Below are 27,241 nucleotides of genomic sequence, written 5' to 3'. Positions count from 1 at the left end.
TTTCATATGTCAATCTTAATTAAAATGCTTGAGCAAACATTAATACAAACAAAGCAAGCAAGCAAACCAAACCTGTAACTTTCTAGCAATAGGATAACACCTGTAAACTTCCTCAAGTCTGGTGTGTGTATATCTTAATAAAACCTTGAAATCAAGTATCCATGAAAAAGACAATTTTTCTTCAATCTACAAAAATTCTCATCACTCTAAATTGCCAGCAACCAACAATGTTTACTAGAGATTTTCTCAACACCAACAAGAGCCATATTTAACGGAACTACCTTGTTCAGTAGTAATTCAAAGCATAAGAATATCACTATATTTTGATTTGCCTGACTTAAGAAGATGAAAAGAAGAAGTTGATACCAAATGAACTAGTACTGAGACATAATGTTGTCAAGTTAAACAGTCACACTGTTTAATTTAAAAAAAAAACAAAGACATTCAGTGAGCTTTACAATTTTGTACAATGTATTAACATTAGAATAACTCCTTCTACACAACCCTAATTTTAGCATATTTATGCACTTTAACTATTTCTTTAAAACTGTTTATTTACTTTATTTGTGTGTAAGTATATTTTTTATATGCTATCTCATCTCATTATTTTGCATGTTTTTTTTTTATGTATAGTTTTAACTTCTCTGTAACTTTTGTTCCTGCATGTCTTTTCTATTTGTATTAATAGTTTTTGAAGGCCTCATGGAAGATTAACATGTCATTGTTAAATGTGTTACCTTCGTTAAATAAAGAATTTTATTATTATTATTATGGTCTTGAGAATAAACTATCTATCTACTTAACTTTATTGAAACAATGCTAACCAACAAGATGCAGAATAACAATAAAAATAGCTGTTCATTTCATGAAGATTTGAATGTTGTCTAATGTGTAATCATCTGTTATCTTTCAATATTCAGTCTAGTCTGGGATCCTGGCTCACTGCTCGACAGTAGAACCTGGTGGAATACAACATATATTGTTAATTGGACGTCTCACCGATGCATCATGGGATATCATCATTTACACTGAATTTATTAGAATTTATTATAACTGATTTAAAAATCCATTTAAATGCAAATTCCAGTTAAAATATAGTAACTATAATCCAAACATTACTGATTTACATCAGTTAATGATAATCAAGGATCCCAGGCTATAATCAGGCATATATTTATCTTAACATTTGATTTAAGGTGCTTACAGCAGAATGCATTGAGTGTGTAGGTAAAGGTAATATCTTTGGTTAGCTTGCTTGCTATCTAAATCGTGAAGTCATTATCAAGTTAGGTAAACTACCCTCCTTTAAGAGTAGACTAGTCCGACAGATAACCAATCTATCTGTCTGTAGGACTAGACTACTCCGAAAGAAGGGTAGTAAACCTAACCTAATAATGACCACGGGTTCAGCTAACAAGCAAGCTAACCAAACATTCTACCTTTACCTACACACTCAATGCATTCTGCTGTAAATGATTGCAGAGCTAACTTATCTTTGTGTTTTCAGGCATAAGTATGTATGTGATAAAATTACTGGAATAGGAAATGCATGTTGAAAATCATTTGGAAAAACAAATTGACTCTGGTGTTTCCTGAGCACTTTGTGAATTATTAAACCAGCATATTTTAATGAAAACAGAGGAGGGTCATAATAAAAAAAAAATCTCTAAAACTTGGTTTCTCTTTGGACATGTTGAAAGATTTTGCAAGTCTTATAAATAGCTTAATTGTTTAAAATTAGATACAAATATTACATGTATTAATAAAAGGAGAAATTTAAGTGACACATCAAGTTGATTGTAATCATTTACATTAAAAATCTGTGTAATCGATTACACAAAAAATTCTTCAAGTATTTGATTATGAATTGATTACTTTTGACAGTCATGGTCCTCATCCCTGACATCAATCCAACAACACACAAGTTTACAAAACTACAAATATACAGGGTATCATACATTTTGTACTTGAACATGAAAAATGTACTGTGTGTTTCAGACCCCAAACAAGTATTGAAGTGGTGTCTAGGTAGTACAGCTGTGGGAACTCAGTATGGGTCTGTGTCAGCTCTCGGTTTTAACAAAGATTGTACCAGGCTTTTGTGTGGGTTTGCAAAAGGGCAGGTAATAATTTATAGGTTTTTTATTATGAAAATTTGTTCTAGCTAATTAGGAACATTTGCTTTTTACATTTTCAACTGTGTCTTTATATTTTGTAATGCCTCTGCCTTAAGCTTTTTCCTAGCTATAGGTTTTACATAAAACAAATGGCATATCTTACTATTATTTACAAACATATACACTCCTGGTAAACTACTTTGAAATTCTTGTATAGCATATATTTAATATATAGATATAGGAAGATGTGATATGAGTGCCAATGAGACAACTCTCCATCCAAGTTACAATTTATAAAAGTAAATCATTATAGGTGAAGGTACGGCCTTCAACACGGAGCATTGGCTCACACCGAACAGCAATCTATAAAGGGCCCCAAAAAATTACTAGTGTAAAACCATTCAAACGGAAGAACCAACGGTCTAATCTATATAAAAACGAGAAACGAGAAACACATATGAACTACATAAACAGACGACAACTACTGTAATCAGATTCCTGACTTAGGACAGGTGCAAACATTTGCAGCAGGATTAAACGTTTTAATGGTACCAAACCTTCTCCCTTTTCTGAAACAATAGTATAGCATCACAACATAGAAAAACACACTATAAAATATCAATTGGAAGGCTTAACTCAATCAAAAAATGTAAATTAACACATAGTTTAACATTCATTTCTTTCCATACATTCCCTATGAAAAATTCCCTTTGCATTTTTTTTCAACCTAAAATTTCAAAATCTTAAAAACAAGAACATAGACCTTGAGTATCTATATTTGTTTTCCCATTATTTGTATGTATTATGCATTCTCTATTGAAATTAATGTAATTTATAAAATAGGCAGCACCCTATGACCAAAAAAAACAAAAGACATCTCTCAATCTACTTTTATTCATCAGCAATAAAACAGATGTAAATGCATTTGTACTATATGTTAAAACTCCCTTAACACAACTTAAAAGATCTGCTATTATCATAAAGTTCTCGAATAAAAAAAAAAAACATGATTAAGACATAAGACATTACAAAATTCAACATCTGGCTGCATAAATCCTTTACAAACTTTTATACTTTTCTCATGTTTATCAACATGTTTATGAAATTAAAGAAAATGAATTTTGTTTTCTTTTTCCACTTAGATTACAATGTGGGATCTGACTACCGGCAAGTTGTTAAGAACAATAGCAGACGCTCATCCTCCTGGAACTGCAGTACTTCATATAAAGGTATGTGAAAATTATTGTAGGCCATTGAAATAGCTTGTTCTTCAAGTCCTATATATACGGTATTGAAAATTTTGCAGGTTATGTCCTCAATTCAAAACAAAATCTACATTGCCATCAAATTGGATAATATTTATTTAAGTACAACTTAATCAATTTGTTATGTTGAATAGGTTAATTACAGCATTTATTAGGATTTTGTAATTTTTCTGTGATTAGGGCTGGTTAAGAAAGATAAAAGAAATCATTTACTAACTGTTTTAGCCAAAAATTTTATGCCCCTGCCGTCACCGTAGGGGGCATTAAGTGTTACCCATGTCTGTCCATATGTCAGTACGTATGTCCCGAAAGTGGTTTCCGTTCTCTAACTTTAGATTGTTTCAACCAAATGTTATGAAACTTATACACAATGCTTATTACCACAAAACACAGATCAAGTTTGAATTTGAGTGGCATCACTTTTATTGTTCTCGGGTTATGCCCCTGTATAACGTTATATGCAAGCGGGGGCATCAATTGTGTCCCATGGACACATTCTCCATTTTTTTTTTTATACTCTTTAATAAATGAATTGAATGAATAAACGGTCAAAAATGTATTGAATAAAAGGAAGTGTGGTGCAAAAATAAAGGTGGGAATACATTTGTACCTCCTTACAGGAGGATATTGTCTGCATCAGACCTAAAAGTAGACTAAATTGGAAATCAAGATATTATGTGTATTTCATTGATTAAAACAGTATAATTTAGAATTACTTATTTCATAAATACCAATTTTTGTTGATTGGGGTCGAACCGTAATTTTGTTGAGTTATTTTTTATTCTAATGCAATTATTTTGTATCAATGGTTCTGATTGGATGACACTAAGCGTAAAATTCGCACCTCCCTGTCTGTAACTAAGGAAGCCAACATTTTGAATTCCGAAATGTATTGACATGTAATTTCTCCAATAATAAGCACCTAGAAATCTTTTTTTTTTATCAAATTTTATTACATTCTGAAGGGGACAAGAAGTCAGTAAACGCCCGGTGTTTACTTTTGATGCTGGAAGCATACTTATGACGTCACCTAGTTTAGGCGCCAATGACGATAACATCATTTCGCTGGATTTTCGTTTAATAAAAATTTACACTAACATAATGACTAAAATTGAATGATTTGTTTATTTTGCATTAGAATAGAGATAACTGTATTGTATTTGAAGCTTTGCGGACGTCCATCGGTAGTTTTACTGTCGCAAATAACCGTTTACCTGTCTCCGCTACACGTCGCCAGGTGAACTAAATTTGGGACTGTAAAACTACCGATGGACGTCCGCAAAGCTTCAATTACAATACAGTTATCTCTAAATTTAATTTTGTTTTTCTTATAATTCTGCATAAAATCCTTTGCCATAGTTATTATTTGTTCTTCTTCTATATCCTCAAATTCCCACACAAAATAAAAAACAAATGCCCCACAAATTATAAGTCCACACAGATGCAGTTTTTATCACTTTGTAGTGTATTGCACTTGCATATTAATTCAATTATTACTTTGATTGTATTTTTAATTGATAGTTTACAGATAGTTTAGTGATAGCTGCGTGTAGTGACAGTGGTGGATCAGTGTTTGAACTGGAATTTAAGTACGATTTTTATTGTGTATAATGTTATTTTTATTATTATAAAAATGTTGAATTTAAAGGAATAACTGAAAGAACATGATATGTATATCACTATATATTTTATGTTTGTTGTGAAATATATTCTTTAATTCATTTGTTGAACGTAATAAATTTTTATCGAAATGTTTTTTTTATGCCCCATTTATGGGCATTATGTTTTTCGGTCTCTGCATCCATTCGTTCGTTCGTCCATCTGTTTGACCCCAATTTCACAGTCCATTGAACATAGAAAATGATAGTGCGAGTGAGGCATCTGTGTACTATGGACACATTCTTGTTTTCTTCTAAATTAAGATTTTTAGTTTGCTAAGAGATGTAAATCTTACATTTTCTGTAAACCAACTTTAATTTTTTTGTTTTCAAATTTAGCTTTTCCTAGCTTACTGGCATCAATTTTTTGATGTGTTTATATAAAAAAAGATGTAATTTTGACATTCAGGAAGATTTATATTAGTTATTTTTTTATTGGTATACATCATGATCATATACATAAAAAAAATCTCTCAGAAAAATTGTTTGGTTATGAATACGAATTTCTTTATATTCCTATCTGACCTTTGACTTGGATTTATTTCAGACGTCTTATTGGTGTCAGAACATGTGAATCTAAGTGTCTATTTTCTGGAAGGTAAGATTTAAAGTCAATTTATAGAAAAACTGTCTTACAATGGTGTTATTGGATAAATTTTTACATTCTTATGAAAAACGCTTTTTTTATGTGTTTAACATTTCCTTTAATAATACTTTCTATTTATTTATATGCACCACAGGGAAATTGGAAAATTGACACATTTTTTATAGTCATGGATTTACAAGTTAACTGCAAAAACAGCTAAATATTTTCTAAGAATAGTACATTTTTTCTTTAATATACTTTTGTTTCTCTCTATATATATCATTTTATGTATTTTTAGTCGGGGTGAAGTCTGTGTTATAGAACCACTTCATATGAATGTTACAATTAAAGATCATCCTATGCAAGATGTACAGTTGGTGGCCATGGCTTCTTTATCCAAGGTTTGTAAAATTGGTAGTATAGACGAGTAAGGCTACTAAAGAGTGATCATGGTTGAAGTTAATTTGATAGGAACTACTTACAATAGACAATAATATTTTCTTTAAATTTACATAACTGTCTGTACTTCTCAGTTTGTTGACCATTTCGAGGCCCTGCCCACTAGTTCATGGTCCAGTGACTTTGAATTAATTAGCAATGTAAATGTCCATCAGATTGTTGTTTGTTTAATTTTATGCCGATAGGCGAGATATATCTCTGTGTCAACAGTTTATTATAAAGTAAAACAAAACATTTTAACATTTGTATGTTCATGTATTTAGTCATTTTTCTAAGGAAGAGTAAAATAGAAGAATCTGTACTCATTGCTTTAAACTTCCTAAAATTGATATAAATCATGAAATTTAATTTTAAAAGTTTACATAAAAAAAGCTAAATACCACTATAATCCTTGTCAAATGGACTTTCAACTATTGTCTACGGATCCTGGTTAATTAATGAATAAAGAGTTGTCTTTCCTTTTTTTAGATCCTGTTGGTGATTATTCGTCCTCAGCTGAAGGTCATCTTCACTCACTCATTAAAGGTAAGATATACTGTTCATGAGTATATATAACTAATTGATGAAGATGGATGCATATAAAATCTTTTGTTTTACCCAGTATAAATAGTAGGTGTGAATTTAAACAATGTTATAGTATCTAATTTTATCATTTTGTCAAATCCAGTTCCCCAGTGTAGCATTATATATTAGAGCAATTTTGTATTTAGCAAATGATTTAAAAAATTTTGGTCATTAGTTGATATATATGTACAACTTATTTTATGCATAAAATGTTCTAATATAGGGAAACTAGTTTTCTATAATTTTTTCAAAACATTTGATCACAATTAACGAAGATCCAAATTACTCTTTCACAAAAAGAAAGACTAAAAGACTTAATTAAGATCTTATTTCTGAAATTTCAGTGAAATATATAATTATTTCTAAAATTTACTGCCTTACAGTACTACATAACACAGCATTAAATCATCCTTAGGGTCAAAGTAAGATAGACAACTCTTGTTGAACTGACAAAATCAGCACACTGATTGATTGATTGTTGGTTGCTTATAACATCCAGTGACAGATACTTCATGCATGTTCAGGTGACCACATTGAGAACATAATCAAAACTGACCATACAAAATGTCATTGTTTTTTTGTTTGGTATGCACCTTAATACTCATCAAATCTGAATCGAAAAAACTGAAAATAAAAGCAAGAGAAAATATGGTGAAACATCAAGATTGTGATCTATAGTCGTCTCTTCCTGAGACATAATGCATAAATAGAAAAAAAGCATTAAATCATTTTTTTAATCTTTTTTCTTGTATTGTTTGGTTGCTGTTTCTCGAAGTTTACCAGACATATCCTTTAATTCCTACCATTGAATTGATTGCAGGGCAGTCCCGGAACATTACCATTACTAGCCTGGCAGTTTGTTGTGATCCAGGTATCGGAGAAAGATCGAGTCATTGATCCAGTCTTGGCTTTTGCAAGAGAATCTACCATATACTTTTATCAGGTAAGTACACATATGTGTCTACATAACCAATTTGGATGCATACAAAAGTTGAGATACTGTTGAATCATTATTATTCAAAGCAATTTTTCTTCAATCCACGAAAATTGGAGACCATAAAAATTACTGAATCCGCAGCAGGTAATGTTATGAAGCATATAAAAACGTCATTCCCATGGTTGCTGAACATTGGGCAAAGTCCAGTAAAAATTGGTTTGGTCCAGTTAAGTGATATGCATGACTGGACCAAATGACCAGTAAAATTTTTTATTTTGTCCAAATCATATGTGTAAATGTCCTGTAGAAAAGAGTCTGGTCTAGTTAAGAAGAATGGTTTACTGGACCAAATGTCCTGTTGATTTCTCAAAGCCTTGCGAACCACTGCATTTTAAATTTGATAGCATTTCATGTATATGCACCATGTCATTAAATGGAATGACTTATCTTGCATTAATTTTTTTGTCAATTGTTCACCAGTGGTAATAACAAATTTCCAAATTCAAAGTAGTCAAATAATGATACGAGACACAGAAAATTGGAGCGATTTCTCCCCTACAGTTTCCAGTGGGATTCCCTACACAGAAAATTGGATCGATTTCTCCCCTACAGTTTCCAGTGGGATTCCCTACACATAAAATTGGATCGATTTCTCCCCTACAGTTTCCAGTGGGATTCCCTACACAGAAAATTGGATCGATTTCTCCCCTACAGTTTCCAGTGGGATTCCCTACACAGAAAATTGGATTGATTTCTCCCCTACAGTTTCCAGTGGGATTCCCTACACAGAAAATTGGAGCAATTTCTCCCCTACAGTTTTTGAGGGATTCCCTACCTTTTCAAAAACAAAGATAAAAACAATCTTTACTTTGAAATGATATTCATTTTTTTATATTGAATTGTATTAATTTAATGATTTTCCAAAATGATTAAGTATGAATTTACTTTTATCTCATGAATTTAGACTTATGGATTGACTATTTGATACTTATACTTTTTAGGTGATTTGTCAGAATGCACAGGAAATTAAGTGTACTGGTTTACAGAAAATACAGCTACAGTATAATTTACTCAACATAACTGTAAGTACTGTAAATTCCGAAATTATTGCGAGGTTTTTATTATTGCGAAAAATGCGACAGAGTTGTAAACGCAATATTTTAAACTCGCATTTTGAAATATTTTATATGAATTAAACAGGATTTTTCTCAAAATCGTAAAAAAATAAAATCGCATTTAACTCTAAAATGACAAAATCGCAATAATAAATGCATGCAATAATTTCTGAATTTACAGTAAATACTTAAGGGCACCTACTCAAATTGTTATATATATGTAGTTATTATTTCAAAGTTTTATACGTGAATAGGAGATAGAAATTCGACTTTACATATCAGTCCCTACATTTCAATATGGAATAGAAAGTTTGTATGCCCCTGCCATCACCGGAGAGGGCATTAAGTGTTACACTTGTCCGTCCATACGTCTCGAAATTGGTTTCCGTTCTCTAAATTGAGTTTGCCTCAACCAAATGTTATGAAACTAATACACAATGCTTATTACCACAAAACACTGATCAAGTTTGAATTTGGATGGCGTCACTTTTACCGTACTGGAGTTGTGTCCCTTTATAACGTTATATGCAAGCGGGGGCATCAATTGTGTCTCATGGCCACATTCTCCATTTATTTAAATTTTAAAAAAACTGGACCTACAATTCGTTAAACCTTTTAGATTTAACTTTTGTCTTTATGATAGTTGTTTATTGTGCTTTGTGCATTAACATGTAAATTTAAAAATCGTCTGTAAATTATTGTTTAAGGTACAAAATGTATCCTCTATTTCATAAAAGCTATCCAACCTTTGCATGTCAGGTTTCTTTTAGTAGAGCAAACAAATTGTATATACATTTTCAAGAAGAAAACTGAATAGTATTTGATGTGTTACATGTATATGTTTTAAATGTCCAATTAATTTTTGTCTTTTAGTGGATGAATCCAAGAACACTTGTTGCCATGGATACCAAAGAAAAAATACATGTTCTAGATGTTAGATCAGAAGAGGAGTTAGAGGTTTGTATTGACAAGAAATATTGAAATCTTTGTTTCGTAGGTATTTCTTTCCTGAGTTAAGAACATGAAAAATGTACTTGACAGTTGGCATTCAATGTTTAATTATTGTATCAAGCAAGGAGAGTATAGATAAATACCAGAAACAATAATAACCTAAACATTTGAATGCCTTATTAACTTTATTGTTAGTGCAGACCATATATATGTATTATAGTTACTGTAAATTCAGAAATTATTGTGAGGTTTTTATTAACACGAATAATGCGACTTGGTGATTATGGCAATAATAAGAACTCGCATTCTGATATCTAATACATATCTGTATACATATATTCCTGAAATCGTAATAATTTATCTAGCATTTGAGTCCCTTCTTAAAATATCGCAATAATAAATGCAGGCAATAATTTCTGAATTTACAGTACATGAATATAATAAAATGTGGGATAAACATCAATGAGACAGCAGTCCAACAACACAAAAATAAAAAAAAACTGAGAAAGTTACATGCAAATACAATACAATGCTTAGTTTATGTTCCCAGTAGTAAACAGATGCATTATAACCCCTTCTGTGCTAATAACAAAGGATGGCATGCCCAATAGATGATTTTCCTGCCTTTTGACTCCTAAATATAAACAAATTGACAAGTTACCATCTCTGTTATTTTGGTACTTGGTGAAGTAAGAGCAACTGAAAGAAGTAAATTAAAAGTTAAAATCAGTGCAATTTAACTGTTTTTCTATGATTTTATCATGTGTAGAAAGCTTTAAAATTGGTATATAAGGTATGAACTCAAGTATAAATCATAATTGAATAAAATCTACCTCAGATTACTACCCACAGCTGACAGAAAGTTCAATCACATGTATTTAATACCTAATAACAGGTTAAAAATGTATCAGAAGTAATGTTGTAGAAAAACAAAGAATATTGGGTATCAATCCATGACACAAAATCAGTACATGCACAGCAAGAAACACACAAAAAGGAAAGGAACAGCACTTTTATTACTGTGCTTCATCTCAAAGTCACAGTGAGACCTTCAACATGGAGCAAAAAACTCTCACCTCATTGCAAATTAAGACGGCCTCTAGCACCAGCTTGAGTGGAATTCTTGGTCTATTCAAACAGTCCTTTCAAATCTTGATACCCTGATCAATAGTTATGAAGTGTAAGACCCAGGTTGTATAGTTAACGATTTCATTACGTTTACTTCTTTATTACAGGTGATTGATGTATCAGATTGTATAGTTAACGATTTCATTACATTTACTACTTTATTACAGGTGATTGATGTATCAGATTGTATAGTTAACGATTTCATTACGTTTACTACTTTATTACAGGTGATTGATGTATCAGATTGTATAGTTAACGATTTCATTACGTTTACTACTTTATTACAGGTGATTGATGTATCAGATTGTATAGTTAACGATTTCATTACGTTAACTACTTTATTACAGGTGATTGATGTATCAGATTGTATAGTTAACGATTTCATTACGTTTACTACTTTATTACAGGTGATTGATGTATCAGATTGTATAGTTAACGATTTCATTACGTTTACTACTTTATTACAGGTGATTGATGTATCAGATTGTATAGTTAACGATTTCATTACGTTTACTACTTTATTACAGGTGATTGATGTATCAGATTGTATAGTTAACGATTTCATTACGTTAACTACTTTATTACAGGTGATTGATGTATCAGATTGTATAGTTAACGATTTCATTACGTTTACTACTTTATTACAGGTGATTGATGTATCAGATTGTATAGTTAACGATTTCATTACGTTTACTACTTTATTACAGGTGATTGATGTATCAGAAGTTATGTTGGTTTACAACACGAGTCATTTCAAATCTTTAGCCACTGGTGGCAATGTCAGTCAAGCCTTGGCCTTTGCTGGAGAGAAGGCTTGTTACCAGACCATTGTCAGCCATAATGGGCAATTGTTCATACTGGGAACTAAAACAGTTCATCTATATACACTGAGGTCATGGAGAGAGGTCAGTAGAAACATTCTTTGATATGATTATCCCAAACCTTCATGAATTTTAATATTAGCAGGCAAAGTTAACTTTTTATAAGATATTTTTTATATTTTCAACATTGTTGATAAAAAATTGTTGACAGTAGAACTGTTTAGCATTGGTAATGTCAAAATTTTCCTAAGTATTTGAGCTTGACAGTGACAAGTTGTAAGGTGTGAGCAATTTTCAATCTGTCAGACACCTACTTTCTGTTTGCTTTATATTTTAAATTCAGAATTTTTTGTGTGTACTTTTTATTGTGATCGTTGAACAATGGAAAACATTTCTAGATTAATAATTGCGATTTTAATTAATTAATCTTACAAATCAAAATATCAAAATTTAAAATGCAAATGTACATTTTTCATGTTTTTGCAGAACCTATTCCATCTCAATTTTCACAATATTTAAAACATCACAAAAATTTATGAAAAAAAGTAAAATAACAAAGATACTAAACTCCAAGGAAAATTCAAAACGGAAAGTCCCTTATCAAATGGCAAAATCTAAAGCTCAAACACATCAAATGAATGGAAAACAAATGTTATATTGCTGACTTGGTACAGGCATTTCCTTATGTAGAAAATGGTGGATTAAACCTGAATTTATAGCCCGCTAAACCTCTCACTTGTATGACAGTCATATAGAATTCCATTATATTGACAACAATGTGTGAGCAAAACAAACAGTCATAATAATAGACAGTACTTTGAATTTTTCAATATTGTTGAATAAACTTTATAATATTTTCAACAACTTATTCTCCAGTACTTCTAAATAGAATGATGTCTATTTTGGTCAGCTTGACAATGAGTTTTAACTTGTGAAGTTGTGAGTGCTTTTTTTTTGGTATTAAGCACCTTATTCCTGTTTGATTAACTTTGAATTTTCAATATGCTGAATGAACTTACAAATACTTTGAATTAAGAATGGGGATTGCTTTGAAAGCAAGCATATACAATTTCTTGTCTATCAATTGCATTACAATTTCAATATTCTAAAGAGAAAAAGTATTATACCTTGGTTTTTTTTTTAATTCATGCTGTTTCCACTATTAGTAGATTCTACAGTCTTAATTTTACAGAGAATAGATGTGCTAGCTAAACAGAATAAATACCAAGATGCTCTAGCATTGGCTCTGTCATTCTATGAGGGCAATGCTAAAGCAGTTGTTGGACTGACTGGTTCATCTGCTAAAAGGAAACAGATTGTGGCTGATCTGGTAAGTGTTTTAATGGGTACTAATGCAGCATGTAAATTGCTGGTAGATTATTAGTGAAAAATGGCTGTAGAATACTTGTACTTGTAAAAGCAGTTATCTATGTTCTAATCGGTTGTTATTTTGAAACTTTGTATTTCACAAATCAAGAAAAGATATCAAGATAGAAGAATTGTAAAATACACACAGATAATGTTGTGGCAAACACTGTAATACATGTTCTTGATTTATAAGATTTCTACATTTTATTTTTATTTTTAAAATATATACATGGTAAATGTACATGTACACATTAATGAGGCTATGAATGCCCTTTACAGTCAGGTGTGGAATGGTCATTTTTGCTACTGTTAACTTCAAATTGGTTAAAATGTTATTGTGATTCGTCAAAATATCCTTATTGTGATTTGTCAGAGGTCTCAAATAATTATCTGTTACCCTTATTTTTGGGAAGAATTTAACGTGATTTGTAAAAATCAGTTGACTTTTTTATTGTCATAAAGAATATGTACATTTTATCGTCATGCCCCAAAAATAACCGTTAATGTCATTTGGCAAGATTTTTTACCGTTATTTGTCATGAAGGTACCGCCATTACGACCCTCATTAATATCCAAGATAACATGTGACTGTGTAATTTGCTATTTGTATGCCATGTTTTATTTTAATCACCAATAATAGAATTTGAGTTTATATTTTACTTTTTATTAAAGAGTATTAATTGACAATGAGATTTTTTTTTGTCGAGAGTTGATCAAAAATGATAAATCCCTTTATACTGTAAATTCAGAAATTTCTGCATGCGTTATTATTGCTATTGTTGAACTATGGACAATAAAGAGAGATTAATTATTGCAATTTCAGGATATTCTGCATACAAAATTTAAAATGTGACATTTAATTTTTTTTGGGCAAAAAACCTATTCGCAGTTTTCACTATAATAAAAACAAAGCAAAAATTTCTGAAGTACTTAATTTATAGTTGTCATGTTAATGAATGTTCTGCTAATTTCTTTTTAGATGTTGGACATGTTGTTTGACTATGTTGACCTTTCTATGACAACTTTATGTCCAGAGAAAGGCAAGATGGAAGAATTGGAGGAGTATTATATGGTAAGAGCTTTTCCAGTGGTAAATTTATGGGGGTATAGAAATCACTCATTTTATACCCAATCACCCATAATTTTTATTTTTATGTGTTACTGAATTGCATTTGGTTCCAACCCTATTGCCCACAGGAAAAAATATCATGTGCTGTCTAACCCTCCCCATACATTTTTTACTGGAACGGCCCAAAGTTTAGATATTTCTTTTTGCATGACTAGCATTTTGCCAAATATATGTTTCTTTAAAATTAGATTGAATATTTTTATTTAGATATATCTAAGGTTTCATTTGTATGTATTTAAAAGTTATGCAGTTTTTACGAATAAATGGAGCTGTTGGGTATATGTCAAGGAGACAACAACTCAATGACACAAATGACCAAAAGAAAATATGACAGTCTTTCGACAAAAGACAGATCACTAAAGATTGCAGCATTTATAGGCTCTAATGGGATTTGAGATCACTATTTCAAGCATTGCAGCTTTATACGCTTTAATTTTTGACAGAGTGAAATTAAATGTAACTCCCTCTATAGAATAAGGTCCCTGATTCAGAATGCTGATGAAAAATACAAAAAATGAAAGCATAGTAAAATATTAGGATTATGATACGTCGTAACTTAATTTCTCATTTTATGTTTTTATGGTTTCAGACAATAGTACCAGTTTGTGTAGACCATTGCCTGTATCTAAACAGAACGTAAGTATGATGGGCATTGCAATTTTGATAAGAATGGGAAGTTGGGCATACATCAATGAGACAGCTACCCACCAACACAATAAAACCAGAAAAGATTGACAAACAAAAGACAAATGTGTAAACCTTGTATATATATATGTCAAGACCTAAATCACATGGAGTCTAAACAAAATTGATCTTATGTATGTGTTATCTAACTTCACCTTTGGTACATATTATTTGTAAAAAAAAGGAATTGTTATTTTTATTGTGGACATTGTTAGAACAATTTCTATGGGTTTATTATTTATTGTCATAGATCTTTGTGGTTTAAGGAAAAGTGTTACCTATGGGATGTTTGATATCTGATTTAAGCAAAATATGTAAATTGGTGGTCATTGTTCATAATTGGCTTAACTTACAGAATACATGAAAATTTTTATTATGGAATCTATGGTGAATTTATTTTTACTTCCCACACATTTTGATCTTTTCATATTTCTAAATTTCTTAAATTATTATTCTATGGTTATTTACAGTGATATTCTGTTTGGGAGAATCTATGAAAGATTTAGTGAAGATATGATTGCTATGGGAACGTTCTTAGAATGTCTGGAGCCATATATCCTGGGAGACAAGCTCATGTCCATTCCTCCATCTGTTATGAAGGATTTTGTAGACCATTATCAGAGCCGTGAAATGTTAGAGAGTGTAGAGGCCTGTATAGTTCATCTAGAGGTCACTAGCTTAGATATTCATCAGGTATGTTAATGTCGAAAGTTCTTAGTTATTAAAAAATTTAGTTTGCACCAAGTTGTTTGGATTTCTCAGAGACTTTTTTTATAAATAAAAGGAGGTATCTGGTGTATTTCATGGAGACAGCAATCTAACAAAATAAAAAAAACATGAAAAACATCTAGATATTTTTTCAAGTGCGTATACCCTATGTCATATACTCTATACCAACCGAAGTCTAGACAAGTTATGAAAATTACACTTAATTTTTTTAATGTAAAAAACAGAATAAAAACAGAAAAAATCTCAAGAATTGCCAAAGATACTGGACAATACAATGGACCAGATCAACTACCAACAACTGACTTCTCTAAAAAAACAAACACCGACAACAACACATGGTCAAGATAGCCTGACTTTATACAGGCACAAAATCTGCTACATAAAATGTATACACTTTAACATTATTATAGTAATTGAACATTTTTTGGGACGTTTCCATCATTTGCTTTCTTCGGTTTCTTTAAATATCCTGTTATTTGTCTTTTTGGGTGGTCCGCCCACCCTTTCCCTGGGGGGGGGGGGGGGTTATATATTTTTTATATATAATATTACAAATATAAGTTTTAACAGTCTGAAAAGACATGGTTAAATGGATTTTAATTCTGAAAAACTCAATGTGGTTTATTACAATTCATTTATTATTTCTATCATAATCAGAAACACTGGGCTACATGTATTAGGCATTTCAAACATATATTATTGCCTTTATAAGAACATTCAAGACTATTGTTAAGTATGTACCTGTAGTAAAAATACCCTGGTAGGGCCTTAAAATTTCTACTTGGCCCTTGGAAAAAAGTTTTGGGATCCAGGTTGGCCCCTGGAGAAAATGTAAGGTATTGTTCCTGACTGTATTGAGGATCTAGTTTAGTATTTTAACTGACATGCACAATTCATTTCACTAATGAAATAAAAATAATTCTACAAAACGCTGCTGCGCTCTGCATTGCAACTTAACCTTAGACCTACCATGCATCAAAAATGTTCTAGGGAAGACTGAGCTAGTAATATACGTCCTTGCATGGTCCCTTTAATACTGTTACCCAAAATAAGGTTGATTTTCATCTAGCGTAAAAGTGACTAAACCCCCTCAAAACTCCTAGCTGAAACCCCTGCAGTTAACATAAGACAGTGTTTGACATGCCCTTTTTGAAATACAGTACATTCCGGTTATTTGCATAGCCTATTTGTCAGACGAAAATATGCAATTAAGCGGAGTATGCTTATATCCGAAATGCCAAATTACGGAGTCAAACAACATCGATAGCGCAGATCAGTAAAGGAAATCCCTGAAGAAAGATGAACGTCCATAATCCACTTACAACATATTGAATGCTTATTTATTATAATAAAAGTTATTTGTCTAGTGTCATACATGTTATTTCATTGTGTATTCTTTCAATAACGTTTATAAACACATTTTGTTTTAGTTTATTTACGTACCAACTTTTCCTTTACCTGAGATACGAAAATAAAATTGTTCTAAAAATAGATTTGTTTCTATAACCCGGATGTACAATGTACATTGTTACGGTCTGATTAAAATAAACTGTTTAACAATACTACACAGTTTATAATCATTTTGAACAATAAATGTGTAATGAACTGCCTTTGATATGCAGTATTTACCGTTTGCACAGTGATGTAACACTGTTACTTTAACCTCGTTAGTTTCGTATATGCAAAGCAGTTAACAGGTAATAGGGCCCTGCACGGGTTATTTGCTGGACACGAGTGTTGAAAGTGAGAAAATATAAAAATTAGAAGTTAATGTTCTTTTCAAAAAATATTGAAAATAAAAGATTGATGTATAAAATTCTTCAACCAAATATAAATGCCCTATAAAATTTAACATAAGTGTAGATCACCCCAAGCCGAATTACGAGATAACACATTGGATAATGATCGATAATTAGCAGGTGTTATTGTTTTAAAAATTCACCCAAAATGTAATCTAAGAAACAATGTTTGAAATCCAATCAATAATTAACACCTTTTGAGATAGAATGGTCGTGTTTTTACAACAATCAGCTGTTTGACATTTTTATGACCTCGAGGCTTAAAATAGAACATGGGAAACTTTACCTGTGTACACATCGAGGCTTATTTTACAATCATATAAACACGAAAGAAACTGTTTTAAAACTTTATTTAAATAACGCAGAAGTAAATATGAAATAATAACGAAAATTATGATGCATTCAAGAAAAATATACTTACCAAATTGCCGTTTCCGGTCAAAAATCTCGTCAGTTTTAACTAAGCATATCTAGCTGGCGATTATTTTCTATGCAATTAACCGAAATGCCACTTGTAAGGCTATGCATATAACCGGACAATTTAACATTAGAAGAATGGGAAATGGTTTTGTGCAGGAGAAAAGTATGCAATTAACCGAATTATGCTATTAAGCGGTATGCAATTAAGTGGAGTCGACTGTATCAATCATCGTGCTAAAGTGCCCTTTTCATGATTGGCTCCCTGCCCTTTTGAAATCCTAGCTGGAACACTGTATGATGCTATAATTTACGTCTCTTTATTTTGATAGGTTGTATCTTTATGCTGGAGCCATGGTCTATATGATGCTATAATTTATGTGTACAACCAAGGGATGAGAGATTTTACCACACCATTGGAAGAATTGCTTACTGTTCTGAGGTCTGCTGTTGATACTGGGAAACAGCTCACAGGTATCAAAACTTGGTTTATACTGCAACTAAAACACTTCCTTTACTTAGGGCTATTCCATTAAAAAGAATGTACCAGGGTCGGACGGCAATTATAAAAAATCCTGTTGGTTGTTGATGTGTTGAAGTGTGTATGGCCAGTGGCCCTTGGTGTTTAGAGAAACTAAGTATTGTTGGTTGTTGGTCTTCTTTGACAGTCATTTTTCGTGACTGTCGGTTTCAATGTGTTATTTTCCGTTATTTATTATTATTTGTTTTTGCAAGGACTTATATAACCGATTGTTTTTGTCTCCTGCTCTTATCGTGATATTTTGGAAAACATAACTGTTCCCGCAACTTACGCAGCGGCAGGCGCAACCGTTGTATTCTACCTATGGTACCAGTTCCGGAAGTGCAAGAGTTACTTCCCTTTAATGACAAGCACATGGCGAACGATGTCAAATTCTCTTGAAAATAATATTCGTAGGTTCAAATAAGTGGTGGTCCGAGGTTCACGACCTTCCACTATGCAATCGGACTTTCGTTTGGTGACTAGCTAGGCCCGACGGACTTTCGATTTGAAAGAAAATAAAAATTTACTATGGCGACCTTTTTAACCATCAGTATGGTCATTTTAAAGCCATATTACTATTGAGATCGTACACCCTCCAGGGATTTTTCTAGCATTCCACAGGGTCCAAATACCGGACCCATTCCTTTGGCAATGTCAAATACCCTACGTTTTTCCCAATTTTCAATTTGGGACCAAAACTTCCAAACGATCTCAACATTTATTTTTATCTTTATTATTCATGACAGCGATGCTCAGTTTGTTCAACCGCTAGCTTTATACTGAAAATTGCCAACAAGTAATGTGTAAATACGAGTAAATCGTATCTTACTGACAAAAACAACATTGAAAAAGAATGGATGCCATAAACCGGAAATGAAGACGATTACAATACCTGATCAGATTCTGGGGTCGGATCAGATTCCGGGGTCGGATAAGGGTAATCCCGGGTTTGCCGATCAAATACAATAAAAAAAAAAATAATTCCAGGCAGGTGACAAAATACATCTATGATGATGAAATATAAACACTAGAATTGAAAATCAAAAGATATATGGAAAAGAAAGAAAAAGCATAAAATATTTTATACAGAAACTCAAAATAACTTTTAGTTCACAAATTTCATGTCAAAATCCAATGAAATGTGACAGTAATTTTCTTTATCATTAATAAATGTTGATATTACATGTAGATGTTTTTATAGAGTATACATATATCTACAATTCCAAGAGGTCATTTCTTCTCAATTTTGAACGGCCAGTAAAAATCTGGAAGTTTCTTACTTTATTTTTACAAAGGAACTAATATAATAGTGCAACTAGATATGATACATTTAAATAGCTTTGAATTTGAACTGTTACATTAATTATATACTCGGGTATGAATTGAACAATATAAAAAAAAAAAGATACAAATAGCCCTTTATATCATAGTAATAACCAAACATTGTAGCTCCTTGACCCTGTCCACCCCCTCTAAATTGTCCAGCAACTATAATGTTTAAATAACAATTCCTTTGGTTGTGGTAAATTAGAATAAAATAAGTTAGATATATTCCAGTTGGTTCTTGTATTGTTATGAAACGACTTCCTGTTGGTTGGTGTTAAGATACATGGTACATTCCTCTTGGTCATGGGGGTACTTAAAAATTGCCTTCCGACCCTAGTACCTCCTTTTTAATGGAACAGCCCTTATCAAATATAGTAACAAAGTGATATATCATGCAATGTGTATTTCATAATACGTCACTTTTTCTTCACAATCTTTGGCTCATTTAGGGATGGAAAACAACTTTGTAACCAATGTAACCACTGTGTCATTTTCACATTGATATTTCCATGCAGATACGCATGAACGGAATGCTGGGTTCAAAGAAGGTTTAAACTTTCAGAAATAAATAAAGAAATGTTTGGTTTAAGAATTGTTAGGATCAAACACATTTTTTTTAAGGGTTATTGATTTGTAAACTGCACCTTTGACTAATAGAATTTACTTTAAATAGATATAAGAAGATGTGGTATGAGTGCCAATGAGACAACTCTCCATCCAAGTCAAAATTTAAAAAAGTAAACCATTATAGGTCAAAGTATGGTCTACCTTTGGCTAACAGGTATATATTGTCATGAAATCATAAAGTTGCACTACTTTACAAAATATTGTTGATATATAAAATCTATTATATTCTTTTTTTTTCAGATAATCAGATAAGACTAGGAAATAAACTTCTGGTGTATATAAGGTGTGTAGTTAATGGCATCTTATCAGATTGTTGTGTTTTAAATGTCATATTAAATTCAGAACAGGAGATACACTTCATGAAATAACTAATAAAAAATAACACCAGTCCATTTTAATATTTTATTTTTGTTAAAGAAGAGAAGCATGCTGAAAAAATATTTGAAGGATCTCAACTTGGAAAAAAATCATGACCAGTATTCTATATTTAGATATGATTGAAATCTGTTATGTTGAGTGAAACATATATTGTTATTTGGATCTTGAATGCTGTTTTATTTGTGTGGATGCAAAAACTATATGAAAAGATATGCTGATATTGGTTAAACAGATATATACAAGTAGATATTTGACAAATTATGATTATGAAATGCTTTGGAGAGTATTTCTGTATACTTAGACTGATCATTACTAATTCAAAGCAATTACATATCTCTGAGATAGAATTGGAATCCCAATGAAAATACAAATATAAATTGCACTTTAAGGATGTTCGCTGCTCTTGTTTTTGTCAGATATTCGGAATCCTTTAGTTTTATCCATGTAGTACCAATAAAAGGAAATCCTCCTAACCCCTACTTTTCTGTTCCTAATTTTATTACATATAGTTAAACTAGACATTTATGAAAATCTTATAAAATCTTTGTTATTTTTTCATAGTTTTTGAAAGAAAAATGGTGCCAATGTTAAATGTATGAAAAATCTAGAGGAAATCATTTCCCGCCAAATTTTGAATTTGATTATATCTCAAAAACAAGGTCTACTTTTTTAAAGTTCAGTTATTTATATACTATCAATTTATAACAGTCGTTTAAAAAGCTTGTTATTTTTAAACAGAGGAGCGAACATCCTTAATATTGTCAAGATACTTTCAAAAGATCAGAGTTTTATGAAACAACATGTTGAGAAATCGAACAAATATGTAGAGATTGTCTTATTTCAGAAATTACTATGTGATTATGTAATGATTTTTTCTGATTTAGAATTTTAAATGTGATTTATATTTTATGTTTTTTTACTATTATTTACAGTTGTTGTTTAGCAGGAAGAGCCTACCCATTAGGAGATATTCCCGAAGATCATGTATCTGATGTCAAAAACAATGTATGAATATATTTTTATAGTAGGAGTTTACAGCCGATTTTGACACTCATTGAAATCGGCTGCAATACAATTTCTGTTTGGTAAAATTCACACACATTCATGTTTGATTCATACTACATTGTACTAAGTCTTGTCTTCATTCCTTTGGAATGTTTGGAATACTTGGTGTAGTTCTAAAACAAAATATGTAGTTATTCAGAAAATTTAAATGTTTGCTGCAGTCCACTTTGTTGCTGTTTTAAAACCTTTAACTTTTTACAAAATATATAAATATTTACACTAGATCTACATTATTTTGATTATTTTGCAACCAGCTATACATGATTTTGAAATAGAATGGTAAGATTAAGAAGTCATCCAAGTAAAATAAAGCCTGTATCCTTGCCAAGATATGCTTGAATATTTTTATCTAATCAATATAAAAATAAGAAGATGTGGTATGATTTCCATTGAGACAACTCTCCACCAGGGACCAAATGACATAGAAGTTAGCAACTATAGATCACCTTAAGGCCTTCAACAATGAACAAAACCTATGCCGCATAGCAAGCTATAAAAGGCCTTGAAATGACACATGTAAAACAAGTCAAACAAGAAAAACCAACAGCCTGATTTATATGCAAATCAATAAATGAACAACAAATATGATATACAGCAACAAAAGATACAAAATTTTAGGCTTCTGACATGGGACAAGCACATACAGAATGTGACTGGTTTAAACATGTTTGCGGGCACAACCCTTCCCTAACCTGGGGCAGTGATGTAACAGCACAATAACTATAAAAATCAGTTGAAAAGGTCTTAACTCATCAGATGATTATTTTTTTTTTCCAGATGTTTCATTGCATAACAAGTTTACATTCCAAGAATCACACTTCAGGTATGGTATTGTTATTGACACTTAAATAGTTTTTTGTTGACAAAGGACACAAATAGGGGATTAAGAAGACAAATTTCATGGTCTTTTTTATGAATGAGTTTGTCCTGTTGACCCCAATCAATCATCGTAAATGACTTCGTTAAACAATCAACTTTTACTGTGAGGTAATAACATAAAGGTTTGACATTTGAAATGTACGGGAAAATGCATGAATGTAAAAGTTGTGTCTACACACAAATTTAGTTCAAAGAACTACATGTCGATCTACCTTTCTAAAGTAAAAAATCTTTGACAGTGGATGTAACTGTTTGTTATTGATTGTCCATTTCAAAATTTGTCAAACATATCTGATGTTATCTCAGTTGATAAAATTAACAACTTTATAAACTCATTGGAATTTAGAGCTTATTATAAAGAGGCATTGTTGAAGTGTGAATGTTGATCTCTGCAGTGTCTGTTTTGTTTGGCCTGTGCTGTATCATACAGCCTCATTAATATTTATTCCACATCTTTTTTATGGACTTTCTATTGTAATCTAACACTGGACAAGATTTTCTTTATTTATTTTAGGCTATGTTAAAGGACATAAAAATTGAAAGGTTTAACATGGTTTCTAATTTGACTTAACACACCATGCTGAATTGTTTTCAGAAAAAGTCTAATTTTCGTTCATTTGCAAAAATATGCAAATTATATGCAAATGAGCTTTACCCTGCTGCTGAAGCATATTGATTTCTTTAAATCTAAGGTAGGGGATCACCGGGCGGGGTTGTTGGGGTGAGGAGGTGGGGTGGGTGGGCGGGAATTTGCCCCAAAGTTGGTCATCAGGTGCAAAATGCATCATTTTTGACGATTTTTCGTCCCATTTCTTGACCCCAAAGACCGAGGGATGCTGATATAGGTATCCAGCTGTAGCCTGCATGTACAGTGGACCCCAGTAAACACATTAACCCCAACAGTTCTTAGGTTGGAGTGAAACTGATCTGGGAACACCAGTCTAAAGAAGGTCATTTGGACAAAAAATACGGAATTTCACGATTTTTTTCGATTTTGGACTTCAACTGGACCTGAAACCGGAAGTAGTCGTTTCCTCTGCCTATTTCAATAATAATTATGATCAGTAGATATATGCCTGCGGGGTTTACACTATTTTTGAAAGTTTTAGGCCTCTGAACTTCCTGTGTAAGACACATAAGGGAAGCCCACCCCTCCAGAAAAACCAGTTTTATCCAATTTCAATTTTCCAAGTTTGTATTTGAACTCAAAATGCTACTTAAACATGAGAAACATGACAATAGATAGCCTCAGGTTGAGGGAACATGCATCAGTTTCGAAATAACTTTCATAAAGTTGACCTCTAAAAGTATGGAGAGCCATTAGAGCCAAATAACGGTGGTCTGGGTCATCCCGTCATATGACGGGCTCAGCATTGTAAGGGTTAACATTTGTAAGGAAGTTAAAATAAAAAAACGAAGAAAAGCATTAAGATGGAACAAGATTTTTGATAAACATTTTGGGATAGTTCTTCATTTTTAGGGAAAATATGGATTTCAAGCCATCTTATGACTTGTACCATTGACTTTAGCTAGACTTTTATTATTATACCCCATGCAACGAGTTGCGGAGGGTATAATTTTTTGATCGTCCGTCTGTCCGTCCGTCTGTCCGTCTGTCCGTCAGTCCATCAGTCCTGTTTCTTGTCATCGCAACTCCTCTCAAACCACACAACAGAATTTCAAGAAACCTTTTTAGATAATAAGGAAATACTATGTAGTTGTGCATATCGACAGGAAATTAGGATTCAATTTTTTTCTAGGAGTTACGCCCCTTTGAACTTATTTACTTTAATGTACTACTGCAACAGTTTGTCATCTCAACTCCTCTGAAACCACACAACAAAATTTCATGAAACTTTGTAGATAATAAGGACATACTAGGTATGTAGATGTGCATATCAACAGGAAATTACGATTCAATTTTTTTTCCAGGAGTTACGCCCCTTTGAACTTATTTGGCCAATATACAACTGCAACCTTTTGTCATCGCAACTCCTCTCAAACCACACAATAGAATTTCATGAAACCTTTTCAGATAATAAGGACATACTACGTAGATGTGCATATCGACAGGAAATTAAGATTCAATTTTTTTTCTAGGAGTTACGCCCCTTTGAACTTATTTGCTTCAATATACCTCTGCAACAGTTTGTCATTGCAACTCCTCTGAAACCACACAACAAAATTTCATGAAACTTTATAGATAATAAGGACATACTAGGTAGATGTGCATATCGACAGGAAATTATGATTCAATTTTTTTTCTAGGAGTTACGCCCCTTTGAACTTATTTACTTTAATGTACTACTGCAACAGTTTGTCATCTCAACTCCTCTGAAACCACACAACAAAATTTCATGAAACTTTGTAGATAATAAGGACATACTACGTAGATGTGCATATCGACAAGAAATTAAGATTCAATTTTTTTTCCAGGAGTTACGCCCCTTTGAACTTATTTGGCCAATATACTACTGCAACCTTTTGTCATCGCAACTCCTCTCAAACCACACAATAGAATTTCATGAAACCTTTTCAGATAATAAGGACATACTATGTAGATGTGCATATCGACAGGAAATTACGATTCAATTTTTTTTCTAGGAGTTACGCCCCTTTGAACTTATTTGCTTCAATATACCTCTGCAACAGTTTGTCATCACAACTCCTCTGAAACCACACAACAGAATTTCATGAAACTTTGTAGATAATAAGGACATACTATGTAGCTGTGCATATCGACAGGAAATTATGATTCAATTTTTTTTTCTTATACAATTTTTTTTTCTTACAGTTATTTTATTTCTCCAGTGACAATGTGGGGACGTGGGGTATGTGAGCGCGCTCACTAAGGTTCTTTAATTGTTTTCTGTTTCAGAAAAATCCATCTATCCTTATTCTTTCTGTTTCAGAAGAACCCATCTATCCTCATTTGAGAACATTATTACAGTTTGACACAAGAGAGTTTTTAAACGTGTTAGCTTTGGTGAGTGCTTGTTTGTTAGCATTGCTTTCATCTTCTCATTGCATTGAATGCAAGTCCAGAAAAAAAATGTATGGGGGGTTGGAAGACACTTTATATTAATAATACATGTGTGATGGGTATCAGGGCAACTTTTCAGACTATAATGCACTACGATTTTCAATTACAATTGTCTGGGTGGCGAGTGCCTTTGTTAATAATTTCTTACTTAGAGAACCATTACTTCATAAAATCAGCTCTGACACTTTAAACAATGCTAAAAGGTATACATAAATTAGACAGTCATAAATATATTTTATACTTTTACAGGCTTTTGAAGAAGAGGAGTTCAACACAGAGGAAGGGTAAGTCATTTTGATATTAATCATATTAATCTTAAACAGATACTGCAACCAGATCTTATCAACAGGGAATATATTTTAAAGTGGTATGTTTTAAAACATGTAACTGATATATTAACACATAATAATGTATTTAGTCGACCACGCCACCATTTTTGTAACCTCTGAAAATGATAAACTGGCTTACAAAAGCACAAATATAAGGTTCATGAATTTATTGTATATTCATATATATATATCAAAAATAATCCCATTAATTGGCAACGCTGAATAGTTCAATATTTGTGGAAAAATAGAAAAAGACAAAACATCATTAGTCTATTGAAATGCAGATCATAAATTCAATGAACTTTAACTTGGAATAAAGATATTGCTTATCCAAATATCAATTAAATGCATCAGAAACATTTAGTCATACAAAGCTATATAAAAGCTACAAGAACATGATTATCTCCCTTTCTGAATATTACAATTCTTAACTTTTCTCAATCAAAGTATGAAATAAGAGAAAGTCTTCAAAGTAATCAACATTTGTTCATAGATAATCCATAATGTTTCAATTAGAAATATCAAAAATTAACTAAACATAATCATAATATCAATCAAGGGCATACAATTACAATTCAATATACATACCCTATTTTTAAAATAGGCAAATGACAGACAATTTCACAGCAAAATATCATCCTCTAGTAGGAAAAACACATAGATCTACCTGTGAACAATACTGACCTTAAAAATAAAATTGAGAATGGAAATGGGGAATGTGTCAAAGAGACAACAACCCGACCATGGAGCAGACAACAGCCAAGGGCACCAATGGGTCTTCAATGCAGCGAGAAACTCCCGCACCCGGAGGCGTCCTTCAGCTGGCCCCTAAACAAATATGTATACTAGTTCAGTGATAATGGACGTCATACTAAACTCCACATTATACACAAGAAACTAAAATTAAAAATTATCAGAACCTTTTATAATTAAAATATAAAACACATCTTTCATAGTATAAACGTTTCTCAACAATGCCTATCAACTGGCACAATAAAACTATAATTTGAATTCAAATTATGATACAAAATTTGCAAAATCATGTTTGCATTTGCAAAACTTCAGATAAAAATATAGAATGATATTTACATGTACATATCATATTTTTGTTCTTTTTGAATTTTATAAAACACTTTTATGTAAAACAGTCATATTCAAAATCATTATAAATATTTACAAAATACACCAACCTTCAAACTTCAAATATTCTTGTTCACAAAACTGACACACAACTACACCTGTCGATCAGTTATATATCAATAGTGAAAAAACATACAATGTAGCTGTACACTAATTACTAGAATGAAGTAAATAGTATTTTGAAATACCTTTAAATAATATTTG

General features: G+C 31.7%; 1 protein-coding gene across 2 annotated transcripts in view; it reads left to right on the top strand.

The window, feature by feature from the left end:
* Positions 1-27,241, top strand: part of LOC127717522 (vacuolar protein sorting-associated protein 8 homolog) — a 49,658-nt gene that overhangs the window by 8,697 nt on the left and 13,720 nt on the right. For both annotated transcript variants that reach the window (XM_052223202.1, XM_052223203.1), the window contains 20 exons: positions 1,999-2,123; positions 3,260-3,346; positions 4,904-4,971; positions 5,588-5,638; positions 5,925-6,027; positions 6,554-6,610; positions 7,470-7,592; positions 8,588-8,668; positions 9,575-9,658; positions 11,488-11,685; positions 12,794-12,931; positions 13,949-14,041; positions 14,688-14,734; positions 15,253-15,475; positions 18,060-18,201; positions 20,444-20,486; positions 21,514-21,586; positions 22,424-22,469; positions 25,438-25,511; positions 25,818-25,852. In XM_052223202.1, the coding sequence (XP_052079162.1) occupies positions 1,999-2,123; positions 3,260-3,346; positions 4,904-4,971; positions 5,588-5,638; positions 5,925-6,027; positions 6,554-6,610; positions 7,470-7,592; positions 8,588-8,668; positions 9,575-9,658; positions 11,488-11,685; positions 12,794-12,931; positions 13,949-14,041; positions 14,688-14,734; positions 15,253-15,475; positions 18,060-18,201; positions 20,444-20,486; positions 21,514-21,586; positions 22,424-22,469; positions 25,438-25,511; positions 25,818-25,852 (1,891 nt within the window). The remainder of the gene's footprint in view (positions 1-1,998; positions 2,124-3,259; positions 3,347-4,903; positions 4,972-5,587; positions 5,639-5,924; positions 6,028-6,553; positions 6,611-7,469; positions 7,593-8,587; positions 8,669-9,574; positions 9,659-11,487; positions 11,686-12,793; positions 12,932-13,948; positions 14,042-14,687; positions 14,735-15,252; positions 15,476-18,059; positions 18,202-20,443; positions 20,487-21,513; positions 21,587-22,423; positions 22,470-25,437; positions 25,512-25,817; positions 25,853-27,241) is intronic.

This window comes from Mytilus californianus, unplaced genomic scaffold (genome assembly GCF_021869535.1).
Source record: "Mytilus californianus isolate M0D057914Y unplaced genomic scaffold, xbMytCali1.0.p SCAF_10, whole genome shotgun sequence".
Lineage (NCBI taxonomy): Eukaryota > Metazoa > Mollusca > Bivalvia > Mytilida > Mytilidae > Mytilus > Mytilus californianus.
This window is presented reverse-complemented; position numbering and strand designations above follow the sequence as displayed.